The sequence below is a fragment of the Urocampus carinirostris genome, chromosome 2, assembly GCF_059441175.1.
Source record: "Urocampus carinirostris isolate Australia breed hairy pipefish chromosome 2, RoL_Ucar_1.0, whole genome shotgun sequence".
In the NCBI taxonomy this organism is placed as follows: domain Eukaryota; kingdom Metazoa; phylum Chordata; class Actinopteri; order Syngnathiformes; family Syngnathidae; genus Urocampus; species Urocampus carinirostris.
In genome coordinates this window covers 64,156,878-64,180,276 of record NC_142350.1, presented here as the reverse complement: position 1 = coordinate 64,180,276, position 23,399 = coordinate 64,156,878, and the positions used below count along the sequence as shown (strand labels likewise).

The 23,399-nt window shown below is 40.5% G+C and overlaps 1 protein-coding gene across 1 annotated transcript; it reads left to right on the top strand.

Annotated features, from left to right (window-relative positions):
* The first annotated feature begins 10,373 nt into the window (after window positions 1–10,373).
* Window positions 10,374–22,551, top strand: LOC148372986 (ubiquitin-conjugating enzyme E2 E1-like). The gene is made up of 6 exons (XM_088327505.1): window positions 10,374–10,540; window positions 14,566–14,749; window positions 14,994–15,044; window positions 17,509–17,641; window positions 20,004–20,151; window positions 22,246–22,551. The coding sequence occupies exons 2-6, from the start codon at window positions 14,595–14,597 to the stop codon at window positions 22,341–22,343; spliced, it is 585 nt and encodes a 194-aa protein (XP_088183631.1). The 5' UTR covers window positions 10,374–10,540; window positions 14,566–14,594; the 3' UTR covers window positions 22,344–22,551.
* The last annotated feature ends 848 nt before the right edge of the window (window positions 22,552–23,399 follow it).

The following is a 23,399-nucleotide window of genomic DNA, read 5'->3' as shown; positions in this document are numbered from 1 at the left end:
CTATTTCTTTCTTCTCTCTCTCTTTCTTTCATTTATCCCTCTCTCTTACTATTTCTTTCTCTCTCTCTTTCTTTCATTTAGCCCTCTTTTCTTTCTTACTATTTATTTATTCCCTCCCTCACTCTCTTTCTCTCATCTCTTCTTTCTTACTTTTCTCTCTCTCCTTTTCTCTTTCTTTCTTGTCTCTTTCTATTTCTTCCTACTTGCAACATTTCACCCGGGAATAACATAGTAACAAGATAGTGAGGAGTAAAAACCAAGTTTTTATTGCCTTTTCGCAGCTCGGCCTCCCTGCGCATTTCCCACATGCCAGAAACCGCCACCGACCGCAAGTCTTTTCAAGTTGAGCCAAACCAGGTCAGTGGGTCAGGGAAATCAAACGCTGGGACTCTTTCGAAAAGCGCACCCCAAAATGTGCACCCCTGATTACCCGAACCGTATCGTCCACCCTCCACACACAGAAATGTCATTTTCGTTTTCTATTCTGCATCCGGGGGAAAAATAAATGTGCTTTTTACTTTTTGGTTGTATTTGTGCATGGAAACGGAGCCTTCATGCTTTTTTTTTTCCACTTCCTCTGCTTTTTCTTTGTACTGTATGTATTTTTCAAAGACTTTTTTTTTTCCAGGCAGACCGCACGACCGCGTGCGTGCGTGTGAGAGTGTGCAAAAACGTGCAAAAGAGTGCAAAAGCGTGGCGGTCTGCCTGCAAAAAAAGAGGGCAGGACTTGTATATTTGACTGGCTACCCGCGCCGCTGCTGTTGTGCACTCGTATTACTGAAAACACCCAATAAAAACACACTGTGGTTGGCTTGTGAGAAAACAACTGTTTTTGCTCTCTTTTCTTGAAAACAGATTTTCTCATTTCAGCGTTTTTCTGCAAGGGTGGAAAAAGTGATTGTGCTAGGTTTGTCTACAACTGCCTTGTTCCTCCTCGCTTCCTCGGCATTTTTATTTTGTTGGTTGCAAATGCGCCTTAAGGGGCCGGTCACACAGACATTTGCGGCTGAATCACGGCTAAAATTTTGCGTTTTTTTTTTTTGCCTGTGGTTGCCCGCGATGGAAAATGCGCAAAATTGGCCAACCCGCTGTTCATCAATGGTATGCCCGCAAAACACGCCGGCGACTGTTCCGCTTCCTCATCGCGTCATTTCTGCGTCATTTTCTCGTGTGGACCCCGGGTATAAAAGCTCCCGAGCCGGTGTTGTGCCCAAACATTGACATTGGTGACTTTTGCATCCGCGTTAACAAACGCAATTTGTAGAATACGATCGCGCTTTATTGTTTAAATAAACGCGTTATATAGACTAGGATCTCTCAATTGTTATAATTAGCTCGCTTTATTGTTTTAATAAGCGTTTTATATAGAATACGATCGCTTTTGTTGGAAGCGCAGCAGAATGCGCGTTCACGCGAGGGGGGGAGGAATCTGCACAGGAGTCGGATTTGGGCACAACACCGGGCTGTAGAAATCATAACCAACCGCTCAAGACACAGTCCAGTGAAGATCAAGATTTCAAGCTATGGCATCATTTTTATTTTATTGAAAAGAAATGTCAAGAATTAAAAATGGATTAAGACGAGGTCACTACGCTGACGGGGATCCATCCCCCTTGACGTCTCGAGCACAACTGACGTGTGCTCGGCATTCGCGCTGTTTATACGCGGAAAAAGGCGTTTGACCGTCACACGCGTAACACGCTAATTTCACGTAATAACACCGCGATACAGGCGCAGAACATGCTATGACCGTGCTCCACCCACGATTACCCGCTGAAATTTCCCGTCCTACCCATGTGTAAGCACGCCCTGGCCGCGGCCAGAGCACGTCGTTCCGCGTCATTTCCGCGTCATTACTTCGTGTTGACCACGTGTGCGGCACGCGGTTTAACACGTGCTCAAACTTTTGAGCAGCTCAAAAGTTTTGAGCGCGGCCAACCACGTGAAAATTTCCGACCGCGAGTAAAGCACTGCTCTATCTCATCTATATGGCGGTCTCAAAACGTCCAACAGCGCCCAACAGTGTCTGCTTCTTCTGGCCGTGGTTCAACCTCGATACGCTCGTGAAAGGCTGTGTACCCGCTGTGTACCCGCGCTCTGAAGAATTGAGCACCGCAAAACTTTTTCGCGCAGCCACCCGCGCGCGAATTTCCGACCTCGTGTTAAGCACCGCTGTATCTCGTCTGAATGGCGATCTCAATGCGTCCAATAGCGTCCGCCTCAAAGGCAGAAATTTCTGGCCGTGATTCAGCCGCAAATGTCTGTGTGACCGGCCCCTAAGGCAGTGATTTTCAAAACCAGTGCGCCGCTGGAATTTGCCCAATTTTATCTGTATGAGGCCCCGGGTTCGATCCCCGGCATCTCCACCAATATGTTGTATATTACTATGTTGTATGTGTGCCTTAGTGTTTCTTTTTTTATTTTCAGAATTAAAGCAAAACAATATACTAGGTTAAGTATTTCGTGGAATTCAGGGGCACTTAGAGTCTTGTTAAGTTTTATCGTACTAAGATGTTTTAGTAAATTAGCCAGATTATTCATTTCTAAATTTTTCTCTAAATTGAAGTACTTGTAGACATTATCGTAGTTGAATTAATTTCTATCCATTCATTCCCCATGCAGTTATATTTTTAAATCACCATGATATGTCTCGAAATCCTTTAATCCGTTGGCTAACGAGATTACGTCATTGTTGTTGGTAATTGGTTAAGTCAGACACCATATTTTACAAATTACATTTTGCACGTTTTCGTCTTATCTCACATTTTTTTCTTTTACGTGAATCACGTAAGAGAAGACTTAAAACGATTATCGAACCTGCATTTTCTCCAACAATATCAGGTCATTATTTAGTATTTTTGCTATCTATAGTCATCCGTATCAGTAGATGGCAGTAGATTTCATAAACTTTTTATATACTACAGTGGAACCTCGGTTTTTGACCATAATCCGTTCCATTTCTTTGTACGAAAACCGATTTGTACGATCACCGAAGTCGTTTTTTCCCATTAAAAGAAATGTAAAATTGTTTTAATCCGTTCCAACACCCGAAATGTTTACCACGAAAGTAAACATGAAGCTAACCCAGGCTAATCGTACGTCCGCGTTATCGTAATCTTCCGTACGAAAGATTACGCTAACATGAACGTGTGAAAATAAAAAAATCAGGTCGTTTACACGTCATTTAGCACTCGGGTCTCCACAACAAGTGGTGAGCAGTTAAAGGATAAAGAAAAGAATTATGAATAGGATTTCTTATCTTTGTGGTGGTCAGCAGAAGGCGGAAGCAAGATCAGACACTCGCACACCTTCATATTGCTATTATTTCTTTCTTAAATGCAATAGTTGTACGCACTACTCCTCTTTTTTCACCTGTAGCGACTTTGCTCCCTGCACCAACCTTCTTCCGACATCGCCCCCTCACTGGGCTCTGCCCTGGGCCCCCAAACCCCCGGCTAGGTTTCAGACTTTTTCTCCTCACCGCAATCACATCCCTGTTTTAAGGTAGCACAGTACATTTAATACATTTGTTTAACAAAGCGGTTTAAGTTTGCACTGTGAAAAATAAAAACCTAATTAAAGCACATCATTCTTTTTTTCTTTTTATATACTAATTACCTTCTTATGAGGTAGTACGATAAAATATTTGACATAACTTCATTTTCAAACATTTTCAACGGACGGTGTGCCCCGGAACTTTTTTATAAATTAAAATGTACTTAGGTTCAAAAAGGGTTGAAAAACACTGCCTCAAGGTATTGCATTTCTTTTAATAGAAAGTCATTCTTGATAGGAGGCAGTGTGGATTCATTTTAGATTTGCAATAAGCACATATTTTCAAGGGAAGATTAAGAGTTGCAGATCTCATCTCAGTAGGGTCGCGGCTGGAGACCATCCCAGCAATCATCGGGCAGTGGGCAGGGGACACCTTGAACTGGTTGCCAGCCAATCGCAGGGCACACAGGGACAGACAACTCACTCGCTCATTCAAACATAGGGACAATTTGGACCAGCCAATCGACCTGAAATGCATGTTTTTGGAATGTGGGAGGAAACCGGAGTGCCCGGAGGAAACCCACGCAAGCACGGGGAGAACATACAAACTCCGCACAGGAAGGCTGGAGCTGGATTTGAACCCACGCAGGAGGTTCCTAAGACATGAACTGTGCCGCGCATGCGCTAACCACTGCGCCACCGTGCTGCCCGAGTTGCAGATCATTTAAGTTAAAATTAATTGCATTTCTTTTAAATTACAACTACTATGTGACAGATCGTACATGCTTCTTCCTACTCTCGAACATTTATAAACTGTTTAAAGTGATTTAATAGGTTGGTTTATTTATCTTGGTTTGACAGATGCACTTTTTTTTTCGTTCATCTTTTCTATTGTTGTGTCATGATTACCGATGTGGCTCAACTGTGCCGGCTCGTTGGGCGCCAACCGCTGCGGGCTCTGATTGGCTCCCTGTCAGTATTTGAACTCAGTCCTGTCAATCCCCCGTTGTCGGTCCATCTGCGAACCTCATTGTATACTAGGCAAGCCTTTTTCGAACCTTACTCCCACCTGTCCCGTCTTTGCTCCCGTCTGTCTCCAGCTACGACTCGTTTCCGACCCCGACCACGCCTTGCTCTCCCAGTCCCGGCTACCGACCCGTTTTTCCGTCCGCTCGCTACAGAAGATCCACTTCCGTGTTCGGATGACAATCCGAGTACGAGAGCGACTTGCTTCAAACGTCCAGCTAAGACCGGATCGTGGGCGCAGCCTTTCCTCTTTCTTTCAATAAAACTTGTGGTAAACGCTACACAATTGGGTCCTGTTTCTGTTCTGGTCCTCACATGTTGAGTACCGTATTTTGGGCACTATAAAGCGCACTGAACTATAAGGCGCACCGCACTATAAGGCAGTACAGTTGGAACGTCAACAAAACTAGATAGTTCAGTCAAACTTATCAACCCTTTAACAATCCGATGGCTCGCAAAGAAGCAAATGCGTCATTCCACATGTCATCGGGAAGGTTAAACTCTTGGGATTCAAGAAATGCCAACCATTTCTTAGTTTCTATTTTCTTTTTCGCTGTCAACTGTGTGGACAGCAAACTAAGAATTTGATTGTGCATGGAAACATCGTTATTTACTGTGCATATAACAAACAATTTGAATTGAATTGAATTAAATTGAATTTAAAAATAGACTCATCCAAGAAACATCAAGATCAGTCTGAAACAAGATACTGGGAAAACATTAAGCCAGTATGCTCACCAAAGTCAACTTGCAGCCATCACATTCAATAATAATATGCAACCATTGTCCTCCTACATACGTGAGTGTAGTAAATCCAAATGTGTAAAAATATTTACACACTTCAAAACACGCGATAATGCCGAACAAAAAAAATATAGAATCCGCCGAGAAGCATCTCTGCATCAATGGACGTTGCTTGGAGCTAGCTGTCTGTTTAGCCCCATAATTCCTGTTTATGAATACAGACTTGCTCTTCCAATGTTTTCTCCAGGCCGTAGAGCAACCTAACTTGTGATTCACATCTTTTTCGCCCAATTACAGGCTTTGTTTAAACCGTTTTAGCACGAGCCTTTAAATGCTAAAAAGGACCCGCCTCCTTTACCTCGGAATAACTTTAGCCAATAGTGACCGATTCAAATGATGAATGACACATTGGTTAGGAAATGAAACGCTGGTATATATATCCCAGCATACACCGCGGACTACTTCGCCTAAAATCTAGTCGGCGGCTGCTTGCCTTCGTTACGAGACCTTGCGACTCAATATTGATCCATATATAAGCCGCACTGTATTATAAGGCGCATGGTCAGCTTTTGGAAAAAAAAAGGCTTTTAGGTGCGCCTTATAGTTGTGAAAATACAGTATGCTTTTGGTGTGTTATTTAGTGTATTGTAAAGAACAAAAAAAATTAATTTAAATTTAATTTAAATTTAAAAATAAAACAATATTGATTTAAATAGTTAATGTATTTTGGGATATCACAATAGTGCAAGAAACAGACATGAGTACCATTTACGTTCGTAGGAGGTAGTGTGTTTGCAAGAGTTTTCAGTTTTTTGTGCGGTGTGTGATTGGGGTGGTAATGGCTCTGGGGAATGAACTGTCTTTGAGTGTGTTTGTTTTTGTTTTGTGTGACCTGTAGCGCTTGCCGGAAGGCAGCAGGTCAAAGAGGTGCCGGTTGAAATATGTCTACTTGATGTTGCCAAACCCAGGTGCCTCACAAACGCTGTACTTGTATTTCTCTCTTTCTCTCTCTCCCTCCCTTTTCTCCCACTCTCTATCTCTCTCTCCTTCACTCTCTCTGTCCCTCTTTTTCTCTTTCGTTGTTACTCTTTGTCTTTTTCTCTCTGTGTCCTTTTACCCTCTTTTGCTCTCTTCCTTTCCCCTTCTTTCTTTATCCCCTTGTCTCTTTTTTCTCCCCTTCTCTCTTTCTATTTCTCTTTGGATTTTTATTTTCTCTCTCTTTCTTCCCCCTCTCTCACTATTTCTCTTATTGTCTCTTTTGTTTCTCACACTCTCTCTCTCTCTTTCTCTCTTTATTTGTCTTACCCTCTCTACTTTTCTCTCCCTATCTTTGTCTTATTTCTTTCTCTTTTTTTCAAGTCATGTTTATTTATATAGCCCTTAATCACAAGGAGTCTCAAAGGGCTCCACAGACTACATATTATTGCAAACTACAGACTCTTATGACACCATCCCCAGATCTAAAACCTAAATTTTCTTTCTCATCTACTCGTCCGGCCCCCGAGAGAACGTTTGTTCTATCGTGTGGCCCCCGAGTTAAAATGAGTTTGACACCCCTGTTCTAGAACTTATTCCATGTTCTACTCCAGGGTGGGAAACTAAATATGAAAAAAATGATGACTCACAACACGTGGTAAGCTTTCTCTCCTGGCTTTGATCTCCGGCAAAAGTAACATCAAATGTGACAGAAACAAAATGAAAATAAATCCAAACAGCTTGCCAACATCATTTTTGCCGTTCCATGTATTCCGTTACTCCCCAAGCCTGGACGAAATGTAGTCATTTGATTCATATTTAATTTCTTTTGTCTTTTATTAGCATATTTGGTATTGGAGTAATCCAAAAGTCATTGAAAGTAATCCAGTTAAAGTAACCCTACCCAACCCTGAACATACCTGACAAGATATCCATTTATACCCTATTTCAAAGCTATTTATTAAGGAAATTTTAAAAATAATTGTGTTTTTTTCTTTTCTTCATTGACTTGAAAAGCACTATATCATAAAACTACTGTAATCATACAAAATACTACGAAAATGCTACGGATATACAACAAAATATCTACTTTCGAAATACAACAAAAGTACTACAGAAATACTAAAAAATACTATATAAAACTACTTCAGAAATACTACAAAAATAAAACTGTTGAACGTCAATAAAAATCTGACTTCAGAAATACTTAAAAAATACTCCAGTAATACTACAAAAATACTATAATCATAAAAACTACTGTAATAATCCAGATATACCACGGCTATACAACAAAAAATACTACGAAAATAGTACTAAAGTAAAACTACAGTAACAACAATAAACAAAAAAGTCCGATCACATCACGCCGATTTTGGCTAACCTGCATTGACTCCCAGTTAGCCTAAGATGTGATTTCAAGGTTCTCTTAGACCCATGTATGATTTTGTATAATACTTTCAGATCTGATTTCCCCCTATGTTCCGGTCCGAAGCCTTCGTTCTGAGAGTGCCGGTCTTCTGGTGATCCCAAGAGCCAAGAAGTGTTCCGCTAGTTCGAGAGCGTTCTCCATCCGGGCACCGGTGCTGTGGAATGCTCTTCCCCCTGAGATCCGATCTGCAACCTCAGTGGAAATGTTTAAATCTAAGCTTAAAACACTATTCTACTCTATAGCATATTAATAACCTATACTTTTCGTCCTTTGCTGTCTGGTAATCCTGAAAGGGGGAATACCACATGTGCGGTCGGTCCCTTCTCAAGGTTTCTTCATTTTCCTCATGTTGAGGTTTTTGAGTTTTTCCTTGCCCTCATGTTGGTTCCAGATCAGGGGATGGTGTCATAATAGTCTGAAAAGATCTGTGTAATAACCTGTGAAGCCCTTTGAGACTCTTTGTGATTGAGGGCTATACAAATAAAAATGACTTGATTTAACAAAACCTACAGAAATCCAACTTCAGAAAAACTAGAAAAAAGACTTTAAAAACCCCGACAGTAATACTTCAAAACTTAAAAAACAAATGCTTAGAACATCGACCCATATCCTATTGTGCTCTAATTGTGGTTGTTTCAAAACCAATTTGATGAAAATAAGTATAACATGTCACATGCGGCCCCCGACTCCAAACGGTTGCCCACCCCTGGAGTAGAAGATGGAATGAATTTTAGAATGCATGCAAATTATCAAGTAATTGGGGGCCCCAAATCTAATTTTGCTTATGGCCCCGTGAAGGTGCGGGCAGGTCCTCACAACTCCGTGGCGTTTATTGCATCATGGTCGCTGAATTTGCAGCTTTTTCATGACTAAAATTCATCCACCAACTGAAAACTCCTCTACAATCTCAAAATCACTAAAATGACGAACAAAGAAACTGCAATTGTAACCGCGGTGTACCCGTCCCATCAAAGATCCACATTCACGCTGGACTGGATGATGAGGTTTTTATTACAGTTGCTGCAAATGAATGAGTCACAACACAACGCGTGGTTTGCTTCTCTGCTGGCTTTGATCTCTATAAGGGGAATTAGCATTTTAGCACAACATGCAACGCCTGGTAACATAAAAGGTGACAGAAACAAAACGAAAATAAATCCAAACAGCTTGACAACATCAATCACATTACCGTGCATGTTGAGAGATTTGTCAGCTCTGGTTTTAATGTTTAAAACCAAAAGATCGTGTCTTAGAGGCAGCACGGCGGCGCAGTGGTTAGCGTATGTGCGGCACAGTTCATGTCTTGGGAACCTCCTGCGTGGGTTCAAATCCAGCTCCAGACTTCCTGTGCGGAGTTTGTATGCTCTCCCCGTGCTTGCGTGGGTTTCCTCCGGGCACTCCGGTTTCCTCCCACATTCCAAAGACATGCATTTCAGGTGAATTGGCCGGTCCAAATTGTCCCTAGGTGTGAATGAGCGAGTGAGTTGTCTGTCCCTGTGTGCCCTGCGATTGGCTGGCAACCAGTTCAGGGCGTCCAATGCCCACTGCCCGATGATTGCTGGGATGGGCTCCAGCACCCCCGCGACCCTACTGAGGATAAGCGGTGTAGCTAATGAGATGAGATGAGATCGTGTCTTACCGTTGGCAGCTCGTTGTAGATTACCAAAAAACCCCACCTTCCTGTCGCAAAGTCTAAAGCCAAACCAAACCTTACCCCATACCAGCACTGTTGGACTCATCATTGCAGGACCCTTATACAGAAACTATACAACATATTTCAGCAGGAATTTCAATAAAACAAAAGTTATTATTACACCCGTTACACTTAGGGCCCCATGAAGGTGCGGGCAGGTCCTCATAACTCCCTCGGCGCTGTATGAAGCGTGGTGTTTATTGCATCGTGATCGCTGAATTTGCAGTTTTTTCATGTCTAAAAAATTCATCCAGCTCGGTGGCCTTTGGGATATGGCGCCCGCCCCGAGACTGGGAGGATGTGGTTCAAGCCTCGGCCGAGTCATACCTAAGACTTAAACATTGGTACCCGTTGCCTCCCTGCTTGGCGTTCAGCATTAGGGGTTGGAGTTGGGGGGTTTGGTCACTTAATGACTCCCAACACCTCAGTTGGGTTGAGCGAGGGGGCTGGGAATCCCCTCCTCTGAATCAATCTCCCAAAAAGAGTCAGAAATGACTCTAGCCACCTCCCACTAGGGGGATATGGCTGTGGTATATACAGTGGGACCTCGCTACTTCGTGGTTTCACTTTCGCGGATTCAGAGCTTAAAATAATAATAAAACATAATAATAAAATAATTTTTTTTGAAGGGGCCTTGCTATTTCGCGGATTTTCACTTTTCGCGGGTGGTTTTGGCCCCCATTAACCGCGAAAACCGAGGGATTACTGTATATATAATAATATGTATAATAAAATTCACACACCAACTGAAAACTCCTCTACAATCTTAAAATCACTCAAATGACGAACAAAGAAACTACAATTCTAGATAAATTACAAATTTGGGCTTTGAAAATACACAGCAATCCCTGCTGTTTCGACGCCATGACGTCATTGTTCAGCCAGCATTTTTCGCACTTGCTGATCATAAATAAAAAATTAAAAAAATCGGGATGCACCAAAAATATCCACCGATAGTTTTTATCCAAACTCCAATTTTATTTTAAAACCCTCCACGCTCGACTAAGTGAAAAAAACCGTCAAGGGGACGTTGACGTTGCGGCATCTCCGCCTCACCTCCACCGCCAGGCACCGGCGCAGTCCAGCCCACTGCGGCCGAGGAGAGCTTACTTCCGTTCCGCAGAGGGCGAAGAGGCAGCAGCCAGCTAGCCGGTGGAGGTCCAGACACAAAAGACTGGGTGAGTGCGGAATCCGAGGAGATATTTCAACACATGTTTTTCACGACGTCTTTAAAATAAAAGGAGTCTTCTCTCCCCTTCGACCCCCGCGACTCCATTGTTGTTAACTGATTGTTATGACCGCTAAGCGGCGTTTTAAATAAAAGAGCCGAGACAAAACATAATAGCGGAAAAGGGGCTACGGCTAAGTGCTGAAACGGACTCTTTTATTTTTTTATTTTAATTTATTTCGTTCACGTCTGAAATTCTAATTCTTCTTTTTGAAACATTTTACAAATGTCCAAATCTTACCTTTAAATACTTTAAATGAATCCAGCACCAGTTCGAGTTTAAAGGTCCGTCGCAGCCACGCCGCTCCAGGAAGTAGTCTCGGCCTTCCATGGGCCTGAGAAACAGTCGTTGAGCACTAGTTGGTTTTTATACTAAAATAATTCAATTTCTTTTAACACAACGCAGTTCATTCCCTCTTTTCATTGTGTCTAAAGAAATGGCGTTTCGCCATCCAACGAAATGTGCGTGAGAGAACGTAGAAGCACTGCTAGCACGTAGGCTAGTGAAGATGCTAACGTTGAAAATAAGTGAGTCCTCTTTCGCTGATGGAAGTGATTAAAACTATGACAGAAATCGATATCATTTTCATTTTACTGTAAAGAATGAATAACGATATTTTTTTAACACACATGTAAAACAAATTATATTGCGTTTAAAGATACGCGTGCTTGCACTTAAGGCATTTAAAATACATTAGGTACGTTTAAACCCCTTTGGTGGAGAAATTATCTCGTAAGTCAAGTCATGTTTATTTGTATAACCGTTAATCACCAAGAGTCGCAAACTGCAGACTATTATGACACCAGCCCCTGATTTAAAACCTACATGAGGGCAAATAATACACAGATATTGTCAATACAAAATATAGGTTATCCCTATGCTATGGAATAGAAGTGTGTCTTAATCTTAGATTTAAAGATTTCCACTAAGGTTGCAGATCAAATCTCGGGGAAGAGCATTCCACTGCACCGGGGCCCGAATGGAGAAGACTCTCGACCTGTGGAGTTCTTCTTGGCTCTTTGGATCACGAGTAGACCAGTATTTTCAGAGCGAAGGCTCCGGACCAGAACATAGGGGGAAATTAAATCTGAAAGATATAAGGGAGCAAGTCCATGTATGATTTTGAATACTACCAACAGAACCTTAAAAATCACATCTTAATCTAACGGGGAGCCAATGCAGGTTAGCTAAAATCAGAGTCATGTGATTAAACTTTCTTGTCTTAGTTAAAAGCCTCGCTGCAGCATTTTGTATTATATGTTAACCCATTAAGGCTCTTGATTTTGGACTTAGGGAGACCGAAGAGTAGTGCATTACAGTAATCGAGACGGGAGGTAACAAACGCGTGAATTATAATCCCCGCATCCGACTGAGACAGCATAGGGCGAATTTTAGCAATGTGGCGAAGATGGAAGGAAACTGTTCTAGTAATATTCTTAACGTGTGTTTGAAGGGACAGATCGGGGTCAAACATGACACCTAAATTTTTGACTGAGTCACTCTGGGTGATATTACATTTGTCAATGTTCAGAGCCGTTTTTGAGAACAAGTCACTGCATTTAGATGGACCAATAACTAACATTTCGGTCTTTTCAGAGTTAAGGCGCAAGAAGTTGAGTGATATCCATTCTTTTATCTCAGTGAGGCAGGCCTCCAAATTTCCACAGTTTAGTGTGCCACATTCCTCATTTCCTGAGAATGTTCAAATATCAGACATCCCTCAAGATTTATGACCCAAGAAAAGGATCGATCATTGCTCATCCCAAAAATCGCTAATCTCTTAAGAAATCAAACCACAACAATGAATTCAACACTCTTATGTGACTTTTTTCCCCGAGACATTTCTTCATAATTTATTGAGCCCTCAAAAAGCTCGAAAACAACAAAGCATTGCGATTGCATGAAGTAATGATCAAAGAGATCTGGAGGGGATTAAGTCAAACAAGACGGGTATTGACGTTTTTTCCAATGTGGTGAGCCTTCATGACATACTCTAGGATAAGAAAGCCATACTGTATTTACCTCAGATGTCAATAGAAGAAAATGTTAAACAAAGAAATCAATTAAAGTCTGCATTGTTTCTCAATTCATTTTCCTAAAGTAGTAACCATTTCCTTTATGATACAACAAGAGGAAGACATTTAAATTAAATCAAAACATGATATTTTAACCATATTTATTAACTGCGAGCTGTTTAAATCAGTAGCCTTGAATTATCCAATTGTTTGATCTTTAGGGAACTCTACAAATCCCCCCGAAAAAATATGATTCATTCAGAAATTGTTAAATAACTCATTGGTGGTAGATGTACACTGGATCCTGAACTCACAATCTGATCTGAGGGCAAGGAAAAACTCAAGAACTTCAACATGATGAAGAAACCTTGAGAAGGGACCGCACATGTGGTCATGTAATGGAACACAGTGGATCCCTTGAAGACGAAATTAATCGGTTCTGAGTTGGGGGTCACAAAGTGAAATTGATATGAATATATGGTAAAACTAAATTAAAACATTAAAATAACAAAATGATAAGTGTAATCTATCTGCATATGATTAAATAACATTACCATTCAAATACAAATTAATCTGGTTGAGTGGAGTAGCAGGTGGGATGGAGGGGGGAGGAGACAGCGAGGGTGGATTAAAAATGAAACTGATTTTAAACCTTCAACTAGCGAGGATTGTCATGCCTTTGGGAGATTATTTTGTTTTAATCGCCTCCTTATTTTAGAATAATAGTCCCAGTTGTTGGTTGGTTATGGAAGGGGTCAGGAAACTTTTTGACCCATAGAGTCAAAAAAGCAAAAATAATTTGATTTGAGAGAGATCCATACTGTATATTTGACAACAAAACTCCACAAAACCCACTCTCCAGACGAAAGCTAATTCTTCTGCACGTTTTATTTGACGTTTGATGATTTGATACTATCTCTGAAATAATAATAATGCCGGAACCTGTGTCCTATATCAATTTAAAAATGGACCACTTCGAATTTGTCTCCCTCCCACTGTTATTTAAGAGTGTAGAGGCTCATTTTGACTTTAATTTTTGTTCTCAATAAAGTTTTCAAATTATAGTGCGGGCAAAGGTATTTTGTAAAAATATCACAAAGCACCAACCTATTTACCTTTGGGCAAGGAGTGTGCACGCTGTGTGTATATATCTCCTCCCATTGCATCGGCATACCCAATCAACCCTGCTCTGGGTGCTTTGCTAGAGTTTTAAGGTGTTTACAGTTTCTTTTGTGGGTTTTCAACATAGTGTCTCAACAGTGAACATGGATTGTTAAATGCCCTTCCATATAAAAGATTATTTTGAGATTTATAGCCAAAGCGATGTCTGTGTGACCTCTTGACTGTAAATTGTAGTTGAGACTGTGCCCAATATATACTGGACTGAACCATTCCCATATCCAGTGTCCTTCCGGCGTGCTAAATATTGCCCTCGCATACAACAATGCGATGAATATGCACGTTCAGCTTTATCTCCGAGCCAGACGTACTCATAATAGTTCCAAACTCCTAGGTTATTGCCATGCAAGTGAGCAGGGGTAGCCATTTGTGTGCCCTCTTTGTATTTCTGTATAATTGCTAGCTTTGTTTCCATGGTTATAATGTTTTTGCTTCTCCATTTAGCATCACTGCAAGCCTTGGGACCCAGGGCAAATAAATACAGTACAGAAAATATAGTATCGTATTACAGACTCACTAAGTCTTTACTTACGAAGTTCACGAGATTCTGAATTGAAGAAAAAAGGAATCGTTGAAGGTAGTTCGGCAATAGTATATGAGTATTTTCATGATGCATTGATGCAATCCATTAGCTGGCCAACATTTTACATGTTGCAACCTATACATACAATTGGTATAGTGGTGAAAAAACATCTTATTGCACACAGTAAAATGAAAACGTCGGGGGTCTACTGTATACCAAAAGCAGGAGAGTTGCATCACATTGTGTATGTTGTCCAGGTCCTGGTTCTTCTCCAATCCAAAACGGAATGTCGGATGAGGATTCTCGTGCCAGCACCAGCTCTTCATCATCACCGCCATCGTCAAGCCAGAGCAGACAGAAAGATTCGTCTTGCAAGAAGAAGCGCGAGAGCAAAGCCAGCATGAGCAAGACCTCCAAGCTGCTCACCACCAGCGCCAAGAGGTCGGCACATCATTAAGAATTGTTTCATTATGATTTAGATCCTTCTGACGGGACAATTATTGACTATTTATCTTGGAAATGTCACACTTCACACAAGAGTGGTGTCAACAACCTATTTGAAATTGAATTAAGACCCTAGCTTAATTTAGAGATGAACCATAACATGACACATAAATCTAATTTTCATTTTACAGTTTATGACTTCTTTGTATTGATTTTTTTTTTGACGTGTGTGTCTGTTAAGGATTCAGAAAGAGCTGGCCGACATCACACTGGACCCACCACCAAATTGCAGGTCAGTTCTAATGTCCTTATAAACTATAATGCATTGTATTTATTATATTGTTCTCTAGTTCTGCCATATTTAACATATGGTGCAGAAGTCTGGGGCAATAATTACAAAAGTTCACTACAGCACCTTTTTATCCTTCAAAAACGTGCAATAAGAACCATACACAGGGTAGGATATCGGTATCATACTCATATTTTATTCCTGCAGTCCAAATTATTGAAATTAGATGATTTAGTAAAAATTTTCACTTCACAACTGCTATTTAAGGTCAACAAAAACATGATGCCAGAAAACATCCAAAAATGATTCATTCGGAAAGAGGGAAATTATAACTTAAGGGGCTGCAGTAAATTCAAAATCCCAAAGGTTAGAACCACCAGGAAAAGTATGTGTGTGTCTGTGTGTGGAGTCAAACTTTGGAACAATTTACAAGATGAGATCAAACAATTTCTAACTATTCACGTGTTCAAATATAAATACAAAAATACACGACTGGCAGAGTACAGAGAATGAAGAAAATGGGATATGAGTGATACGGGAGATTGGAAATATTGCGTTTAAAACTATGGTTAACCTTGTTGTCATTGTTACTATTATTATATCATAACTGCTATTATTGCTATTGTTGTTATTATCATTAGTGTCGCAGTGATGTTTGTTGACTAGTGGCATTATGACGTTGAGGGATGGGTACTACGATGATTAGTGTATGTGACTATTGTTATTATTATAATTATCGATATCTGATCAATGTAATGTGTGTATCCTTGAGATTGTGTTGTATTTAGACACAAAAGAGGAGCTATCTATAGAATGTAATCAATAGGGAACATGAAGGGGTAGGGAAAATGAGCGTCTGCTTCTTACCAACCCTTTTCGAACATATTATGTTAACATTATTTAGTTGTTGAGTCGTTGTTTTTGTCCTGTTTTTATTTTAATGTTCGAAATAAAGTAAATTCATTCATTTAATGTTTATTTGCTGGTCTACAATCAACATAATGGAAATTCATTTGCTTTACAATTTGATGAATATTTTTATTTGTAAACTCAAATAAAACATTGTTTTGTTGCAACTCACTGATACAAAACATACTGAATATAAATTCATTGTGATTTGCCCATTTCACCAATTTACACAATTGTACTTTAGGCCTCTGGGAGTGTTCGTGGCTAAGTTTCATATCATGCCACCTTCAAGTAATGCCAAATAAATCGATAAACATCAGCTTTTTTGTACAAGTGGCTCTGGAGCTACATGCAGTCACACTGCATGTTGGCACCTAGCGGCTCCCTGGTGCTTTTTCAATAAACCACGACCCCAACAGCCTCACCCAAGTAGAATGCCCGGCAATGCCGAGCCTGTCAACGCCAAGCCCGGCAACGAATGGCCATTTTGCTTGTAATAAATCAATTAAAAATAGATATTTAATCAGGCACACACTAAACATATTACCTCAGTGTTTCACTTGTAAACACGAATGAATGAAAACTTTATTTCGAACATTAAAATAAAAACAGAATAAAAACAATAACTTAACAACAAAATGATGTTGCATAATATGTACGAAAAGGGGTAGTAAGAAGCAGATGATTATATTCCCTACCCATTTATCTTCCCTATTAGTTACACCAAAGATAATGGTAAATGGTCTGCATTTATATAGCGCTTTTCAAGTCAATGAAGACCTCTCAAAGCGATTTACAATGATAACAATAGTAATAATATTAATAATAACAACAGTTATTATATAACTATAGCAACAATAAAAACAAAGTTAACCATGGTTCTAGACGCACTATTCCCAATCTCTCGCATCACTCATACCCCATTTTCTTCATCTCTGTATTCTGCCAGTAATGTTTTTTTTTTTTTATATATATTTAAATTTGAACAAGTGAATAGTTGGACAATGTTTGATTTCGTCTTGTAAATTATTCCAAAGTTTGACTCCACACACAGACACACACATACGTTTCCTGGTTGTTCTCACATTTGTCACAAAAATAGAATTGTCATTGGTTACAAAACTGTGTACGTTGTTTACGATATTTAGCATGGGACTCCAAAATCAACATTTATAAAATACATAACACAAAATGTTATATTATAATGGATAGGTGGTATTTACAGGGTTATTGTTTTAGACTGGCCTAATGCATGTACGTCTTAGAATAGTGCAATAACATGAGTAGCAACATTGCGCAAAAATAAGAATGAAGAAATAAAAAATGAGTAACTATTTGCATACATTGTCAAGTTATAAATTTAAAGTCTTGTGTACTTGTGGTGGTAGCTCTGGAGAAGACGTTTTGAGAGCAAAAAATACTATGTGCAGATAGAGAAACTAGAACTTTTTATTTTAAATTAGGTTGGTTCGGTTTGGTATTCATTGTGTCTGCCTGATAAGTCAACTTTGGTGATATCCTGTGACACTCTCATTTGTTTTTGGGAACTCTCCAACAGTGCCGGCCCCAAAGGAGACAACATCTATGAGTGGAGGTCCACTATCTTGGGACCGCCAGGCTCCGTGTACGAGGGGGGCGTCTTCTTCCTGGATATTGCCTTCACGCCTGACTACCCTTTCAAGCCGCCCAAGGTATGTCTTTTCATGGCAGATATAAAGGATGAGGTGTATCTTTGAATTCCAAGGAGAACTTCCGGGTATCTTTTTGTTTGTGAATGGTCCCTGGTTGGTAACATTATAATATTTTTGCCTAATTGACACAGCTAGAGTTAAGAAAAACGATGCAAAGAAGACATTAAAAAGTTGTATACTGAATACACCTGCTGATGTTCACGTATTTCATTACAAAGACTCTGAGGCACAAAAAAAACACAGACAGAACAAGTCATTATTTTCAAATGCTATTTATTCTCAATGAGCCTCAGGGTTGTAACACTTAATATAAAAGCAATCTGACTTAGTGTTATATGGGTATAGAGAGGTACAGTCACTATATCATAGTTTGTCGTTGGAGCCGCAGGTATAGAGCACTTTCATGCAATTTGTCTTTGTTTGCACCTGGTTCTTAAGAGCTCCATATACAGGGTTCGTATGGATGCCTGATATCCTTGAAAACGCTGTTTTGTTTTCGAGGTTTGAAAAGTGCTTGTAAATGCTTGAAATTGTTGCCATATTTCTTAGGTTAGGTGTTCAAATAAGGGTTAGACGTATTTTATGGTTCCAAAAAAGGATCTGGGCTAAAGTTAGAAACTAAAATGTAGGCTCTTTATTGGGGTATTAAATGGTAATGATCTGAAATTCATGTAGCGCATTTCGAGGCACTAAAGACATTCCAAAGCGCTTTACAATGTGCTTCACACTTACCTATTCACACACACACTCAGACATTGATAGCAGGGACAGCACTGAAAGGCGCTCACCTGCTTTCGGAGACATTGGGGGTTCAGTGTCTTGCCCAAAGACACTTTGACATTTAACTAGGAGAAGCCAGGAATTGAACCTGCGACCTCTGTCCTAAGACGAGCGTGCAACCTCCTGAGGGTTGGGGATAGTGTTGCAGCTAGAGTTAGGTGTAGGTTGAGGGTTAGGAACTAGAGTTTGAGCTCATTATTAGGGTTCTAAACTGAATGTAGAGTTCCAGAATTAATTTAGAGCGAGTGTTACGTTTTGAAACAGGGCTAGGGTTACAGCAAGGTGTAAGTTTACGGTTAGGGACTAAAATTTGAGCTCCATTTTAGGGTTCCAAACTGAAGTACGGTTTCGAAATACGTTTAGAGCCAGGGTTACGGTTTGAAACAAGGTTGGGGCTAAGGATAGGTGTAGGGCTAGAGTAAGTAGTGGAGGTTTGGGCTGCAAGTTTTAAACAGATTTAAGGGTTTGAAACTAAGGTTTGGGCTTCCCTTGTTTTACATGCCACTGGGTTCCTTTTTATAATGGTACTGGGAAAAATGGCCTTGAAAGTTGTTAAAAATGGCTTGAATTTGCAGCCAGTTTCCCCTGGCTCCCTCCTCCAAAACACCTGAATCACATTCGCAAAATTCCTACCAGGTTTGTGCAGAGCTTGCTGATGAGCTGATCATGTGTTCCAGCTGTGTCGGGGGAAGGAGAAAGAAGGCAACATTGATACACGATCAGTATAGAAAATGGTACCACTCATGTTTAGGCAAATTGGGGTTTCCTTGGGGCAGAGTCCATCAAATCTAGTGTGCATCTCAGCAACGTGCAGCGAACGAAAGTAAAAGTGAACAAAATGGCACCAAAAAGAAAATCAAATTTTGTAACGCGTGTAAGCTTTTGGCAAGAAGCAGAAATGTCTGACACAAGCGAGGTGGCAGAAGGAAGCCGCGCGTCTTTTACCCCAACAGGAGGAAGATTTATTTGGATTTAGTGATTTTAAGTTAAACTGATAGTTTGGTAAGCATGTTCTTTAGCTCAACAAAAGTTAGTGCATGCGGTGTAGATCCTCCACGAAGGGAACAAAAATCAGGTCAGGCTCGGGCCCAAGATTTTATCCCTGCCCAAGAACACCAAAGAGTTTGAAGAGGATGTGTCTTTGGACACTCAAAATGATTTTAGTGTATATCGTCTAGTGGCGTCAAAGAGGCAAACGGTCATCTTATAAAAATGTTGTTTTAATTAGGGTGGAAAAATATTTAACAAGGTGGTTCATTTGTGAGATTTCTTTCAACTCAAACTACTTTTCGTGATGTGTGTGGTGATGTTTTTCCTCTTAAATAAATGGCTCTCCTGGATTGAGAAAACTGAGGCATGAACAGTTGAGGTATCCGAAAGTGGCCTCCAAGGGGCGACAAAGTACAGTGTAAAAACTCATTGTGGGGAGTTGGCTTCTGTCAATGTATAAGCAGTGTCTGAAACTCATGAGAAAAAGTTAGCGGACACCAGGGCAGACAACTCTGAAAAGTTGCCTGCCCAGCCATAAAGTTGCCTGCCTTTATAGCTCAATGGTTTTGCTCACGTGTTTTGATTTCGTTAGGTGACTTTCCGCACTCGGATCTACCACTGCAACATCAACAGTCAGGGCGTGATCTGCCTGGACATCCTGAAAGATAATTGGAGCCCCGCCCTCACCATCTCCAAGGTCCTGCTGTCCATTTGCTCCCTGCTCACAGACTGTAACCCAGGTAAGACTCGCCCGCGGTTTATTATCACAGTTCACACAAACATGGGCACGCCATTGGCATTATTTGGCCCCTTGTTCCGCTTGGAAACAGCAAATTTTGGTTTGGTATGTCTCTATGTATTATAAGTCTCTCCGGAGTATAAGTCGCACCAGCCAAAAATGCATTATCAAGAAGAAAAGAAAACTTACGCTTAACAAAAACATATAGGTTACCTTGAAAGGCAATTTGGAACAAAAATAAAATGGGGAACACGGTATATTAACATTACATGCTTGAATGCGTAACAACGTAACATATTAGAAGTTTTTTTAAATAACTCTAGCAGAAAGAACATGCCAACCAAACTCTGGTTCACTCCAACTTACTAAATCCAATGAAATTTTCATTCCTTGGTGTCCCATTTACCGGTGAACAACTCCTCCAACTCGGTAGGAAGACAATAAGCCACACCGCTTCCCCTTCCGCCTTCGAAAAATGTCCCCTACACAGCAGGGCATCATTGAAATTATCAACACAGGCCTTAGAGCGCCGTCTTGTGGTCTAGTGTGGAAATCACATGTGAATTGATATACAGTACCGAAGATGTGAACCTTAATGGTTTAACAATGTGTTAATAATTTCACATACAAGTCTCACCAGAGTATAAGTCACACCCTCCGCAAAACTTTAAGATAAAACTGCAACTCTTTAGTTCGAAAAATTCTGTAAATCAGTTGTCTGCAATCTACGGCCCGCAGGCCAGATGAGGTCCACCAACTGATATAACATAGCCAGCAAATAAAAAAGAAATGAGCACCCATCACATAATGACCAACAGTCTTACATATATTCTGCTGGATATCGCCAAAGCCAAGCACCATTTGAGGAAAAAGCCATCGCGGTTTGATTTTTACCTAAAACAGAAGTCACTAACCCGCTGCTTAAGGCAAACAATTGGATCCAATCACCTGGATCGAAAAATACACACTTCAAGAATGGCTCCTGGGGGTCTTTGCATAAGTTTAAAGAATCTTTAGCTTCTTTCGGTAGTAGATCTAAAATCTTGCAGCAAAGTTCCCTATTTCAGGTAAATATTTTCATATAAAAAAAGCAAAACAGAAAAGGGCCTTTAGATCATTGAATCAATGATTTACTTGCAAGCAGAAATGGTAAAGATTTGTTCACGTATATGTTAAAAAAAAAGAACTATACTAATGAAAATGCGTCATTACTTTGGTGTCCCTCCGTGTGGCCAACATTCAAATATCTGGCTGGATTTTTCTATAATTACTCTTATAAATGTTATTATTGATCAAGATCTTGAATTTCATGCAATAAGATACTCCTGGTGGCAGCATGGCGGCGCAGTGGTTAGTGCGTGTGTGGCACGTTTCTGAAGTCATGGTTCAAATCTAGCGACAGGCCTTCCTGTGTGGAGTTTGCATGTTCTCCCTGTGTTTGCGTGGGTTTATCCGGTCACACAACATACATTTCAGTTTAATTGGCCGTTCCAAATTGTCCCTAGGTGTGACTGACTGAGCGAGTGAGTTGTCTGTCCCTGTGTGCCCTGCAACTGGCTAGCAACCAGTTCAGGGTGTCTCCTGCCCGTTGCCTGAAGGTGGCTGGGATGGGCTCCAGCACCCCCGCGACCCTATTGAGGATAAGCGGTACAGATAATGGATGAATGGAAAATACTTCTGAATTAGTGTAGTATGATTGAGTTTTTCAATGCAAAATGATCGATTTTAGTGCTTAAAAAGGAGATATTAATTCGCTATTATTTTCATTTTAAGTTTTTTTAATATATGTATTTATTTATTTGTATACTATTGAGTGTTTCAAAACCAATATGAATAAATGGTCCCTTTTAAACAGATGATGAAATCTAACCTGTACAGGTAAATGCTAACAAGGAAATATGTATTGGCTTATGTTATCTTTTTTCCTCATTTATTACCAAGGTATCGGATTAATAACTATTAGCATATCCAAAAAATTAAATCCATCAATGAACCATTTTCTTTCCTCTGGCCCCCATGCAATTGTTTTTAAACCACTGCGGTCCTTGACTCGAGTTGTTTTCCCTCCCCTGAACTAAATGATCTCGCCCTGCAGCTGACCCACTGGTGGGAAGCATCGCCACTCAGTACACAACTAACAGAGCGGAACATGACCGAACAGCCAAACAGTGGACCAAGCGATACGCTACATGAACCTGCAGGGGGCGACGTTTGGCCGTGAGGATGTGAGGAGGAGGAAGCTGAAGGAGTTGGTGGAGGCTCCTGGTGATCTGTGTTGGAGGGGGGAGGGGGGTTTGGTTTTTATCTCAGATTTTTAGTACTTTATTGTCTGGTATATTTTTTTGCTTCCTGATTAAGTTATCTGCGCAAATATGGAAAATAAAGAACACATGACGAAAGAGATGTCTGAGTATTGGATTTGTTTTAAGTAAAACGACTGTATTTTGGGACTCAAAGTTGCTTCTAAAAAAACAACATTGACCAGACATTTGAAAGTGGATGAAATTGGAAATGCAATGCAGAGTTGTCTCACACCAACTGTGGTTTGAAACTATGCTTTTGGCATTAGCATACGGAGTTTGTCTCGGGCAAATAGATCCTGGTGGCACCTATCCCTCTCCAGAACAATTTCCGGGAAAGGATCTGAAGCTCTGGAGCCATTTGAAGGTGCAGTTATCATTGTGGGATACTAACCTCTGCCTTGCTGATAATATCTTCGATTTGGCAGGAGAAGGACAGGAACTCAGAGATCCGGTCAATCACCTGAACAGAGCATCAACCCAGTAGGGGGTGGAATGACCAACAATCCCCAAGGTATCACAACAAACATCACCTTCAACCACCAGGAGCTTAAACCTGTCACCAAATTTAAATATTTTAGAGCTTTAATACCAGAAGATGGGTCAGAACCAGAAATAATGGCCAGGATAGCTCAAAACACAGCCTCACTTGCCAGACATAGACCCATCTGGAGGGACAAGAGCATGGCAGTGTAATCAAAGATCAAAATTATTTAAGCGCTAGTTACTTCCATCCTTCTGACATGGATTCCTAAATGTAAATGTTCTTTATTTATACAACCCCTTAACAACAATCCTTTCGGTGCACCAAAGTGTTTTACAGTAGAAGCAATCGGTAAAAAAAACACTAAAGGACAATAAAGACAATAAAATACAACAGGAGAGAACAAGATAAAATATATTAAAAGTGCCATCATACTACCAGGTGTGAGGCTTGAGTTTTTCTTTG

What these genes read in the sequence shown, in the direction of transcription:
- LOC148372986 (XM_088327505.1), top strand. Translation starts at nt 14,595, where the DNA reads ATGTCGGATGAGGATTCTCGTGCCAGCACCAGCTCTTCATCATCACCG. An exon ending in CTCACCACCAGCGCCAAGAG is followed by an intron (nt 14,750 to 14,993) that starts GTCGGCACATCA and finishes GTGTCTGTTAAG; the next exon opens with GATTCAGAAAGAGCTGGCCG. An exon ending in GACCCACCACCAAATTGCAG is followed by an intron (nt 15,045 to 17,508) that starts GTCAGTTCTAAT and finishes ACTCTCCAACAG; the next exon opens with TGCCGGCCCCAAAGGAGACA.